This window comes from Lampetra planeri, chromosome 35, assembly GCF_965212315.1.
Source record: "Lampetra planeri chromosome 35, kcLamPlan1.2.h2, whole genome shotgun sequence".
Lineage (NCBI taxonomy): Eukaryota > Metazoa > Chordata > Hyperoartia > Petromyzontiformes > Petromyzontidae > Lampetra > Lampetra planeri.
In genome coordinates, this window is record NC_136141.1 from 2831241 (window position 1) to 2843995 (window position 12755).

Genomic DNA, 12755 nt, shown 5'->3' on the forward strand with positions numbered 1-12755 from the left:
TTGTCTTTGTTTCAATTAGCCTCAAAGTGCACCGAGCCTGGCACAATGGGTCTGCGGTGACGTCACCGCCAAGTAGTGGTGAGTGTCGGCTGTTGACGCGTTAATCAACGTACAGGGAGGTGGCCGATTCAAGCTCTCTCTGGCAACGTGAGACCTGATAATTGTTTTTTTACCCTTCTATCTGGCAACAAAACTGACACCACAATACCTGCAGCCGTAATGCAAACAAAAAACATAACTCTGATAATATATGCACTGTCCTTGAAGTTGATTGGTCCACACCCGAGACAGCTTTCCTTAGAGCCTAGTCTTACATGGGTTGGACCAGATGACGCCAAAAGGCGCACAACTCAAAGACAATGCACCATCAGAGTATGAGAGCTCGGGGCAAGCATCTACACTATGGGAACCTCATTTGCCAGTAAAAATATGATAATTGGTTTTTTACCCTTCTATCTGGCAACAAAACTGACACCTTTTTACAAGGAGTCATGTTTGCATAGACCGCAATACCTGCAGTCATAATACAAACAAAAGACATAACTCTGATAATGTGCACTGTCCTTGAAGTTGATTGGTCCACACCCGAGCCAGCTTTCCTTAGAGCCTAGTCTCACATGGGTTGGACCAGATGACGCCAAAATGCAAACATGACTCCTTGTAAAAAAAGGTGTCAGTTTTGTTGCCAGATAGAAGGGTAAAAAAACAATTATCATATTTTTTTTACTGGCAAATGAGGTTCCAATGGTGTAAACGCGGCACCTGTTTTGCAATCATCAGGCGCGTGCAGCGCCTCGCAACTTATTTCGCATATCAACGGTGCGCAAGACAATTGGTGATGGTGGTGCATTCCATGAGCCTGGATCAGATCAGATATTTCGGCTACCAGCTGCACGAGGCGGCAACAGCACATCCGATTAGCACGGTTGGCTATGTACGGCGCGAAAGAAGTTCTACATACATAGTTTCAGCGATTGCAATGCTTTGCCGTGGCTATTAGTAGTGAATTATGCGATTCCCGTGTGAAATTAGTGGGAGGGGGTTATCAAATACTGAACTCATATTAGCCGTGCAAATGTATTTATGTGTGTGTGTGTGTTGAACTTATTTCGCGCCGTACGTAGCCGACTAATCGGAGGTGCGGAATATCCATCGCGACCACTCACGACGCAAGATGCGGCCCGCTCATCTTTGGGATGCTCGCAATTTCTGCTCCGGTTCGTGTACTAATCAACAATAATCAAGACCGACCGCGAGACGCTGGAGTCTGATGACCCACGTGCGCTGATTAATTTTCGAACCACGTTCCCCCACCCCCACCTCGACCTCCCCCCGCCCCCACCTCCACCCCCCTCCACCCCCCTCCACCCCCACCCCCCTCCACCCCCACCCCTCTTTCCAAGTTCCATCAAAATTGCGGCCAGGTGTGAAAAACCAGAATCTCCGACTCTCCGATCGGTACACCGAGCCGAGGTGTCGGCCAATCGGGGGCGAGCAGTGGGGTATTTAAATCCCACGTGGCGGGGTGCGGGGGAGCACGTGGCATATTGCTGGTTCAACTCACGTAGGCGTAACCCCCGTGCCCGGTAAGCTAATAGCCCCTTGTCAAAGTGTACCTAGCCTGGCACAAGGAGGGGGGAGAGAGAGTGCTGTGTGTGTTGGTCGTGTGTAAGTAAGCCGTTCACGATTTTGCGAGTACTTTCCACTGAACGAGGGCATGTACAGCCCTGTTGTCAATCCACTGCTGGATGTGTGCCTCCCTCCACACCTTGCGATGCATGCTTTTGTGTGGGTCGTGTTGGTGGTGGTGGCGGCATGAGCATACGTCTCGCTGGTCTGTGCTTGGTTGAAGAAGTTTGGAAGGGAAGCCGTAGACGGTCAAGAACAGTACAGTACAACACTGGCTTTTGCAGCACAGCACCGTAGCCGCTTGTACCATGCGTGGTGCATGGCGGTCACGCGTCTGCAATGCACCGTCCATGTACAACACCTGATTTTGGCTTCTGAGGATCGAACGGTTCGGGTCCGTTCATTCCGAGCAATTCCGTTCGAGGCGAAACGCGGCCAGGGTAACTCTGGTTGTGCGTTGTTTCGCGCCAAGTAATCGTTGAGAGAATTTTCGATGTTTAAGCTCGTGTAATGTGAAGCGTTGCGTGGGGGGGGGGTTTTGTTGCAAGTTCCTAAACGTTGTGTAATGGGCGGTGGCGACTCCTCCAACCGCTAGTGGCCGCTATATTTGGAATGTTGCAAGAAAAGACGGTGCGGGTCGAATCGTAACAATTGCATCGCGTGGTGGTCGTGAAATTACTGTTACACCTGTCGAACATGAGGTTAACTTTGTGTATGTAAAAAAAAAAGTGTGAAATCCAATTTTGTATTCGTATCCCCATTGTGGGAACTTTCTTAGCGTTTGGCGAAACGGGCCGCGCGGAAGTGGGTATTGCAGAGCTACGTCTGAGACGCGCCCACCCCTCACCCCTCGCCCCTTCCCGTCCCTTGGGTGGCGCTGTTTCAATTGTTGGCGTGGTCACACTGCGGGCGGGAGGTGAGGAGTTTGCGTTTTTTGAGCTCTTTCCCCCCCCCCCCCCCCCAATTGCAGACGGACCCGACTGCTTGCTACTCTAGCAGGTTGAAGCGACTTGTGACTACTCAAAAACAAACCCAGCTCGCCACCACCACCACCATGCCCCGGGAAAAGGTCGCCGACACGCGCATCCATCGGTTCAAGTACAAGGGGAAGGACATGAACGTGAGTTTCCTGTCCTGGTCTCCGCTCGCCTTCGTGGCTCCAAAGTTAGGAGGAGGTGGTGGAAGTCTGCCTTGGTGAGGGTGGGGGGGTGTAGCTGCAGGCAGGACCTGCTCGAAGGCTTCGATTTAAAGCTTTCGTGACTGCAGGGATTCATCTTCTTGGTTCTTTCGGTAAAGTCACGTGACTTTACCGAAAGGCCCAAGCATTTCTTCTTTGTTCGGCCTTCTGTGATTCACTCTCTCGACAGCTGCTACTGCCCCATGTCACTACAGCCGCAATCGCTCGCTAAAGCTGATACCAAAAAAGAAACTCTCTCCGATCAACCGTAGGGACTGCAATAACGCCTCTTCCCCTGCAAGACTGTCCCGTTTGAGAATGCGATTTGTGCGAAAAACACCCTTTGAAGGTGTTGCTTATTTTTGCAATTAAAACATCTCGGTTTATCTCCCGGTGTTAATTTCTCGCCTTCATGGGGGGGGGGGGGGGGAAGAAAGATTGATTTGACACTGCCGCTTTTGCTTACACACTACCTATCATTGCTATACAAGTATATACATTCAAGAACATATTTTTGTCATACAAACAAAAAAACCATGGTCAAATTATTTTTTCATCGGCCGTTGGCAGTGCCCACTGTTTGGAAATCCGGCCCTGGCTGTGGATGATGGCGTTGCTAAAACTAATTTGGCGTGGTGAATTTTGCCAGGTGAAGCCCACTGAGCTGTATTTTCCTTTCCACAGGCGACCCAGCAACAACCCATGATGGCTCCATCGAAGTTGTTTTATCATCACACGTGGACATTGTATAGGCACTGCCAAATAATCTAAGCGCATGGTTTGGATTCTTGCGCTCGTTAACCCGATACGAACAAAACTCCCTCCCCCCCCACCCCCCCTCACCTTTGTCCCCGTTCGCGCACCTCAATTGTTGTTGGCGTTGCCGCTACGATAGCCGAGCGGCTGACCAAAATAATGGAAAAACAAACCCCACACGATCGGTCACGAGTAGCGCAGGTAGCTACTACACGTGTAGTAGCTACGAGCCGCGCATTTTCAAGGGCCCCGCGCTAAGTGCTTTAAAGCCATCAATTCCGATTCGGTGATTCTGCACTCGCTCTATTACTATAGTACTATACCGCCTTCAACTTTTATGAACGACTGTTTAAGGTTAGCGATTTGTCTTATCTGGCTGTGTGACAAATGAGAACATACAATTACTTTACTATGCAAGTTAAACGTGTGGTTTATATTTATTTAGTCTTATTTATTTGGGGGCCCTTTCTAACAGATGCCACAGGCCCCGCACTATCTTAATCCGTCGCTGCACACACGATGTTAACTGGTGCTGGGGAAAGTCGTCTGATGCGGTGTGCGCTGCTCTGGATGGGGAGGTGATGAGCGAGGCTTGGCCACTTGTTGTTTTTAACGCTTACCAGAGTTTTGATCCTCAACTTTTGAGAAACCGAACTCTGCATGGCGAGATACCCCCGGTACTTCCCTAGAGACGGACCCAAAAAAAAACCACGCCGTGTAAATACGGTCATCGCGTCTCGAGCCGCGCTTTCTTCTCGTGCAATGGTTTGTCTTCCTTGTCCGGGTTTTGTCTCCATGCACTTCGCCTCCCCCCGGTCAGGAGCTGAGGCGGCAGCGGATGGAGGTGACCGTGGAGCTTCGCAAGAACAAGAAGGAGGAGGGCCACATGAAGCGTCGCAACCTGGGCTCCTCGCTCACGGAGGCGCCCGGCGACCACCTGGACGACCGCGACTCGCCCGTCTTGGACACCAGATGTGTACGGGTGGCTTTGGAGTGTGTGTGTGTCCGCGCGCGTGTGAGCGCTAAGCGAGGGGGGGGGGTCTGCCTGTGATCTGGTTGGGGGTTATTGTTGGGGTTAATCATCTGGTGGGATAGGGGGGTGGAGGAGTAAAATCGCATACGTGTGCGCGTTGAACTTCTTTCGTATGGTACCTAGCCAACCCGTGCTAATTGGCGGTACGTACAGGTGCGTTTGCAAAAAAAACGAAGCCCACTTGCGGTGGTGTACCCTGGTCAACTTGCAAAAAAACACAAAGCTCTAACAAGCCTAACCGTGAATCGTCAACTTTTTTTTTAATTTGTTGCGTGGCTCGCAAGAAAAGCTCCCCAACGTCATGACCGTCACCGACATCATATGCGGAGTGAAGAGCGGCAACTCTGAGCAACTCCTGTATGCGACGCAGGCGGCGCGGTGAGGAAGGGAGCGGGGGGGGGTGGCGGTGGTGGACACGCGGGTGACGACTCTGCCAGGGGTGGTGGATGGCAGCGGTGAGGGGGGAGGTTTTCGGTCGGCGTAGCGGAGGAGCCGGGTTCGAATCTGGGTGCTGGTTCCCTGTTATTTGTGGCGCTGCTCTCCGAGTAGTGCTGTGTTTATGCTACTGTGGGTGGGTCTGCAGGTCCGCGTGTGGTGGGGCAAAGGTGCCAGTTGAGTGCCTCCCCGAGTGTTAACTCGTAGCTCGCTTGGATGCTGTCTTACCAGGACTTGTCCCAAGAATGTTTAGGCTATAATGGGGTGGCGGGGGCTTTGTAACCCCCGTTTTTGAGGTTGTCTACCCAGTGTGGAAGCATGGTCCTAGTGCAGTGTTCACGAATTTTTAGCAGCCGGGGTAGGGGGAGGGGGGCATCCTTTCGCTGATGAGACCTCGTCCGTGTGAGGTGCAGACACACATTTGAAACCATTGGGGGGAGGCGGGGGGGGGGTTTGACAGCACGATGAGGGTCTGCTTCACATTTTGTCTTGTCGGGGGGGGGGGGTGGGGCAGGGTGGGGGTGTGCACGGCGGGGGTGTGCACGGCAGCTAGCAGGCCCATCGGTTAAGAACACTTTTTTAGTTCGTGGGTCTGCAATAACAAAGGGTAATTTTTTTGTTCGAATTCGGTGACAAACTCTATTTTCAAGAGCCGCAATGCGCCATGGTGAACACGTGACGGTGGTCCTTGATAAAATACCATCACGGAGCAGTCCTTTAAAGAGCCACGCGTGGCTCCAGAACCGCAGCTTGCCGACCCCTGTCCTAGTTGGAGGCCCGGCTAAGTGCCAGCAGTCTCGTGGGCCTGCGGTCCTTTTTTTAAAGATTACAATAATATAATCCAATCTTTTATACATACCGTGCAACGTAGGCGTTCGACTCTACATCATTCGTCGGCCAGCAATTGTGTAAAATCATCCATTCGTGGCTTGTGCTCTCTCCCTGGTGAAGTCTGCAAGGATCGTGGGGTGGCACTGCTCTTGACCTCTTGACCTCGTCTCAAGTCCAGGCTCGACCTGCTGCTGTGCCCCACTGCTTTTGCACGGTCTTATGTTAGGCTTGAGATGAACAGCTATAGATGGTGTCTCATCTCGTCACTTTTTTAAATGTCCCAATGTGGTGGCGAGTTCAGTGGTAAATTTGTGCTCGAGGTCCCTCGTGTGTAAAGCTGAAAAAAAAAATTGAGGACGCTTTGACATTTCACATCACACTTAATTTAGTTTGTTTTGAGCTTGTCGTGTTGGTTAACGCGCACTCCCCCCCCCCCCCCCCCCCCCCCCCCCCCCCCCCCCCCCCCCCCCCCCCCCCCTTGCAGGAAAATGCTATCCCGTGACAAGCACCCACCCTTGAACGACATAATCGCGGCAGGGCTGGTGCCGGATTTCGTGGCGTGCCTGGACCGCGAGGACTGCCCGCCGCTGCAGTTCGAGGCGGCGTGGGCCCTCACCAACATCGCCTCTGGCACCGGCGAGCAGACGGCCATCGTGGTGGCGGCCGGGGCCGTCCCGGCGCTTGTGCGTCTCGTCACCTCGCCGCACGCGCACATCAGCGAGCAGGCCGTCTGGGCGCTGGGCAACATCGCCGGTGCGTGGTTGGTGCCGGGATGGGGTGGTGGTGCAGGTGTGGTGGCAGAGTTGTCCCCACTGCTAGGCTGAAGGAGCGTTCTCTCTCTCGCTCTGTCGCGCTCTCTCCTGGGTGCTGCTGCAGGTGATGGGGCGGAGCACCGCGACCTCGTGGTCAACAGCGGCGCCGTGGGTCCGTTGGTCGCCCTGCTCGAGAACCGCGACATCAACGAATTCCACGTGCGTGGCCCTTCCCCGCTCGGCCCTATCGTCTTCTCTCCATCGAACGAACAAAATCTGCATAATAAAACTGGGATAACGGATGTATTGTAAAAATGTTTCCAAAGCAACCCACGTCGTCTTTGAGCCATTCTATGCCTTCCCACCCCAGGTGGGCCTGCTCCGCAACCTGACGTGGACTCTGTCGAACCTGTGTCGGAACAAGAACCCGGCGCCGAGCGTAGCGACGGTGCTGATGCTGCTGCCCGCAATGGCGCGGCTGCTGCACCACGCCGACCACGAGGTCCAGGCGGACGCTGCCTGGGCCCTCTCCTACCTCACCGACGGCACCAACGAGCGCATCCACTTGGTGCAAACGCAAGGGGTCACGCCGCGCCTCGTCCAACTGCTGGGCTGCGACATGCCGACCGTCGTGGTGAGTGGTGGTGGTGGTGGTGACGCTGTTGGTCTCGGTTGGGAGGCAGTCGCCCTCGCAACGGAGGGCGGCGGAGCGACACTCGCGACGAGGCGCTGGGCGGATAAAACTCGGCGAGTTGCCACAATAGGGGAGCACGGCTGGTGCATCTGCCAGTCATCTCGGTCGGTTAACCCATGGCACTTGGGTCGGTCCCGTGACCCTCCTGTCAGTAACGAACCTTCAACACTTAACGTGGCCTCCAGTGCATCTGGCTTCATGCACAGGTGCCGTGGTGATGTCACCGCCACTTGGAGGCGAATGGCAGTTGAGCGGTGGTGGTGCAGATGGCCGGTTTGGTGGTGGGGGAACTGGCTGGTGGATGGTGTGAACGGACTGATGTCTGATGTGGTGGTGGACAGCAATTTGCTCTGGCTTTTGACCACATTTTTACAATGACATTTATCGGCGCTCCAGTGCTGCAGCGCAAATGTTTTTGTAAAGCTGCATGTGATGCCCTCCAGAATTGGAATCCGATGAGCTATAGAATGTTTTCACCTGTCCGGTAGGGGTAGCGTCGGCAAGTTGCAACGACAAACGATTCTAAAACTTGATAGGAGTGCAAAGTATAGGAAAGGTAAGCCAGTCACTAATTAAATGGAAGTAAAATCCAGTATGAAAGTACAAATTGTGTGCAAGTGTGGGTTCTCAATTCCTAGGCCCTGGACTGTGGCTCCCTAAGCTGCCCCCTGCATGAACCTGGCAAGGGGGGTGGCTGTTAAACTCCGCCGTGGTGTTTTCAGGTTTTGTTCTCTCTCGCTGTCGATTTTTTCCTGAGACGATGCAAGGTTGAGTGCCCTTCTTCCAGCAGGTGTGCAGGTAACACATCTGCAGGGGTCTCTTCCCCTTGCAACCTACAGCACCTCCGCCCTGCAGGAGTGACGCTGCATTGCGTGGCCGTGAATGACGTTAGATTATGCTCGAACGATGCAACGGTTTTTTTCTAAAAATGTGAAATCTAATTATTTGTATCCATATTGTGGGCACCCTAACGTGTTTTTTTTCGGAACAGGCCGTGCGTAAGTGGGTATTGCAGAGCTGCGTCTGAGATGCACCTCCCCCCCCCCCCAAACCCTTCCATTTGGTCGTGCTGCTTAATAATTGCCATGGTCACACTGCAGGGGGAGTTGCCTTATTGCATTTTTAAGACCCGAGCAGACGACCAGACCTGCTGCTGTTACACTCGTAGGTTTGGCGAGCCCTTCAGCTGCCCAAACGATCCAGTCCACCACCACGGGGTAAGGTCTCCAACAACACTCGCATCTATCGGTTCAAGTACAAGGGGGGGAAGGACATGACCGCGAGTTTCCTGTCTGCTGCCGCCCTCTCCCCGACCACCACTAGACCCCATGCCTGCGTGCGATCGGAAACATGGTGACGGGCACGGACGAGCAGACGCAGGTGGTGCTGAAGGCCGGCGTGCTCGACATGTTCCCCATGCTGCTGCGCCACCCCAAGAGCAACATCCAGAAGGAGGCCACGTGGGCCCTGTCCAACGTGGCGGCTGGCCCCATAGACCAGATCGAGCAGATCATCGCCGCCGGACTCGTGCCCCACCTCATTCACGTCCTGGACAAGGTGGGTGCGTGTAGGGGTTTGGGACGGTCAACTTGGTCAGTCTACCTGGGTCTGTCCCGTGACCTGTTGGCGAGCCCTTTGACCCTTCATGTGATGGCCTCGGTACACCTGGCACAGGCACCGTGGTGACGTCGCCATCGCGTAGTGGCGAATGGTGGATATCATTGGCTGTCGTGTAGTGGGGAGCCGCTGGGTATTATAGTGGTTGGCAAGCTGCACTGAACCCGGTACCCCTAGTTAAGATGACTGCTCCACGGCCAACACCAGATGACGATTATCTGAACCGGTCCTGGGCTGCCTCCCCTAAGTCGACTCGGCCTCAAATGAGTACCTGGTGCGGTATGTAAGAACAACGCCATTGGGGAAACACAGGCGGCCAGGCGTGGTGCTGCCCCCCCAATCCCCTGGTGTGCCGTGCCAGCCGTCATAGGTGCACCTATAACAGGACTTGTGGCAGGCTGTATGGGTGGAGGGGGGATCTTTGTCCATTGCCTTTGTGTGAGGGTGGGGTGGCCGTGTCCATCCATTCCCTCCACAGGGCGACTTCAAGTGTCAGCGCGAGGCCATCTGGGCCGTGACGAACTTCACGAACGGCGGCTCCGTGGAGCAGATCGTGTACCTCGTGCAGGAGGGCGTGCTCAAGCCCATCCTGAACCTCTTCTGCTCCAAGGACAGCAGGAACGTGCAGGTGGCGCTCAACGCGCTGGGAAACCTCTTCCTGGTGGGTTTTGACCGCGTGTCGTCATCGCCGCCACGGCTGCCCCCCCCCCCTCCCCACCGGGGTGGCCCCGTTTGTCGGTTCGGTCCACTCGCACGCTCCCATCGCCACGCCGTGCTCTCTCATTCTCATTAAAACCACTGTGCCAACTTTGGTCGCGGTGGATTTCGGCTCTGTCCTCTTACAGATGGGGTCAGCACATCGCCCGGTGCTTTCAGATGCGCTATCGTGGCCGTCTGGAACGCTCTTCCAATATTGAAGCGACTGGGAGCTATGTACTTTTAAATCTGGATTGAATTCCTTTCGGGACTTGTGCGGTTTGTCTTTCCCCCCACACCTCCTGATTTTTAGCACGGTTGGCTACGTACGAAGCAAGACGTTCAACATACACATTCTCCTATCCTCCATTACATCCAGCTGCACACTCCGATCTGTTATTGCGCATTTTATTTTGGCATGCCGTCTGACGTGCTGCCGAGCTTCAGGTTCGTGAAACAACAACTTGGTGTACAGACTTTAAAAACCTGCTTGCCCGCAAAGCCGTTCAACTAAACTTTCGAGTTGCGAGGTGGATGCTTCTCAATGCGACCACCCAGTGGGTACAATTTGACGACACGAGTTGACCGCAACAGAGCCGCTTTACAAACCGGGACCCTCGTTCGCTGTGGGGTGCGAAGGCCGCGGAGAAGATCGGCGAGGTGGAGAACATGACGCTCATGGTGGAGGAGGGCGAGGGGCTGGAGAACCTGGAGATGCTCCAGATGCACGAGAACGAGACCATTTACAAGACTGCGCTCGCGCTCCTTGACAAATACTTCAGCACCGTGAGTACTCCCCTGCCCTCCAGTGTCGCCCTGCTCGGCGCAATCGATAGGAGCGGTTGTGCCAAGGGGGGGGTGGGGGGCGACAGTACTTTTTGGCACTAGCAAGCTGCAAGTCGGGGTGGGCTGGAGCATAAATCATCTCAAACCTTCGGGACTCAACCGCAGTAGCACAGATTGCTTTATAAATGGCCCGCGCGAACGAATTATTAATAGTCCACTTCTAGCTATTTTACCAGGTAAAACCCTCCTGAGCTAATAGCATTTTCAGAAGCGACCTAGCCACAAATGATAGCTCGACGAAGTGGCTTCTGTGAATGTATAGCAGTAGCAAAATACTCTGTTCAAACCCAGGAGGATTCAGAAATCCACGCGACTATGGAGTGAAACTACTGGACTACAAATATACAGCAGGCATAAAGGTTGATATTGTGTCATCTACATACCAAAGGCTCGGGCCCATTCACAGCAACCGCACCTTTACATCAGCTGCACCTTAACAACTCTTGGAACCTCCCATTTCAACCAGTCTACACAACAAAGGCTCATTCCTAGCAGCGTGGTTCAGCCGCACCGAACCTCGCAATAATAATGTCCTGCCTTGGCTCCTCCCACCCTCAACCAGTATATATATGCAAGGACTGTTTTCTTGGAATTTCTCTTACTTGAAACAGCAATCGTGCTGTGACTGTTCCACCTGAAGACGGAAGCTTGTGTTGCCTCCGAAACGTCGTGATTTTTTATAAAAATTTTTATTTTACTTTTATTAATTTTAATTTTAAAAAAATTTTACCTACGTGACTTTACCGAAAAAACTCTAATAATATGAATCCTTGCAGTCACAAAAGCTTCAAATCTAGAGTTGCCATTGGAACCCATGGCCCCTCCTGTATGCCAGCAGAGGTCGTTAACATCTTGCTACCGTTGTGCTTTCTTCCCCGTACCCTGGAGGAGGAGGATGGGAAAGAGCTGGTGAGGCCCACGGTGGCTGGGAACGTGTACATGTTCACTCAGCCCAGTGACGAACACGGCCGCGGCCTCGGCTTCTGAGCTGCCAACAGGGAGGAGGGACGGCGGAGATAGCGGGAACTATGCACCTCCCGTCGCGTGACTTGGAAGTGCGAAACAGAGGTTTGAATGCTGCCGGCAAGTCATCTCTCTCTACACTTGCGTGTTCAGTGCCAAGAGGTAGTGGGAATATAGGGGTGGGGGTGTCTTTCTGTTTGTGCAACGGAGTGAGAGGTTGAACATCACCTCCGCTGGAAAATATGGCACGCTATCAAATTCCGTTCCTCCCTAGTCCATGGACCACAGCACAATTTTGGGGGCTACACGTTTCTGTTTATGGCTAATACCTGGGTTGTGATGTCTTCATAAATAAGGTCGTTTACATATTGACTTTTTTATTGGCTTTTTAAAGACGTTAGTGTAACTCCGGTCTTGCCATCTCCCTGGTGGTACCAACGGGGGGAAACTAGTTCATCTGGGTCCGTGGTGCTACTCTGCTCGCAAGAGCTCGGTGTGGGAGTCTTGGTGATCATCGCATGTCTTTAAATCGGCGTTTCAGTTGCATGTTCCATGTATTCTGGGTAATGTTTCCAGCCTGACAAGTCTCAACTCTCTAATGGTTGACGAGGTGCTTTTTCACACTGTCCTTTTCTGTGCGAGTCTCACCGCATCTAAGTGGGGTTTTTCATCGAAACTGGTACGTTTTGGAGCTTGTGGTGGTTATAATCGCTCAATGCACGTAAAACACAAAGCTGTCTGCGCTAATGCAGCGGTGTTAAACAACAGCTTTGAAATCCCGAGCACTTATTTAAGTTTAAATTATAACAAATCTTTATTGACTGTTTTATGTATCCTGAAGTTTTACTGTTAATGACAAATAAAGATTGCTACTTGAAGGTTACATTTACAATGGTTTTTATTTATGTAAGTGGTGGTCAGATTTTGACCTATAATGTGAATGTCTTTCCCCAATCAACTCTGCCTTGGTGTCCCACTCCCCAACCTGCAGTGACCAGTGTGGTGAAGTATGGTCAAAGAGCTGTGCGAGTTGGCCGTCTCGTGCGGTTTCCCCATTTGTGCCCTATTTGGAATGCATCTACTGCGCGGCAAGTGAGGGAAACCCTTTACAGGGGTCATCCATAAAGGACGTCACGCACTGGGGGGGATGAGATGTGTGACGAGGGAGGGGGGTTGAGAAATGTGACGTCACATCAAAAGGCACAACTTTAAATAAATATAGACAACACGTTCTACTTAAGATTTATTAAAAAGTCTATTTAATTTTCTCCTACAACATTAGAGTACAGCGCCACATTAAATACGCACTACAATGACAATAGTTTA

General features: G+C 52.7%; 1 protein-coding gene across 1 annotated transcript; it reads left to right on the forward strand.

Annotated features, from left to right (window-relative positions):
• The first annotated feature begins 1436 nt into the window (after window positions 1–1436).
• On the forward strand, window positions 1437–12307 carry LOC144730266 (importin subunit alpha-1-like). Its single transcript, XM_078610938.1, has 11 exons — window positions 1437–1586; window positions 2600–2749; window positions 4383–4538; window positions 4885–4973; window positions 6346–6614; window positions 6738–6832; window positions 6984–7247; window positions 8631–8864; window positions 9403–9585; window positions 10260–10406; window positions 11355–12307. Exons 2-11 carry the CDS (start codon window positions 2684–2686, stop codon window positions 11451–11453), a joined length of 1602 nt encoding a protein of 533 aa, XP_078467064.1. The 5' UTR covers window positions 1437–1586; window positions 2600–2683; the 3' UTR covers window positions 11454–12307.
• Window positions 12308–12755: the final 448 nt, after the last annotated feature.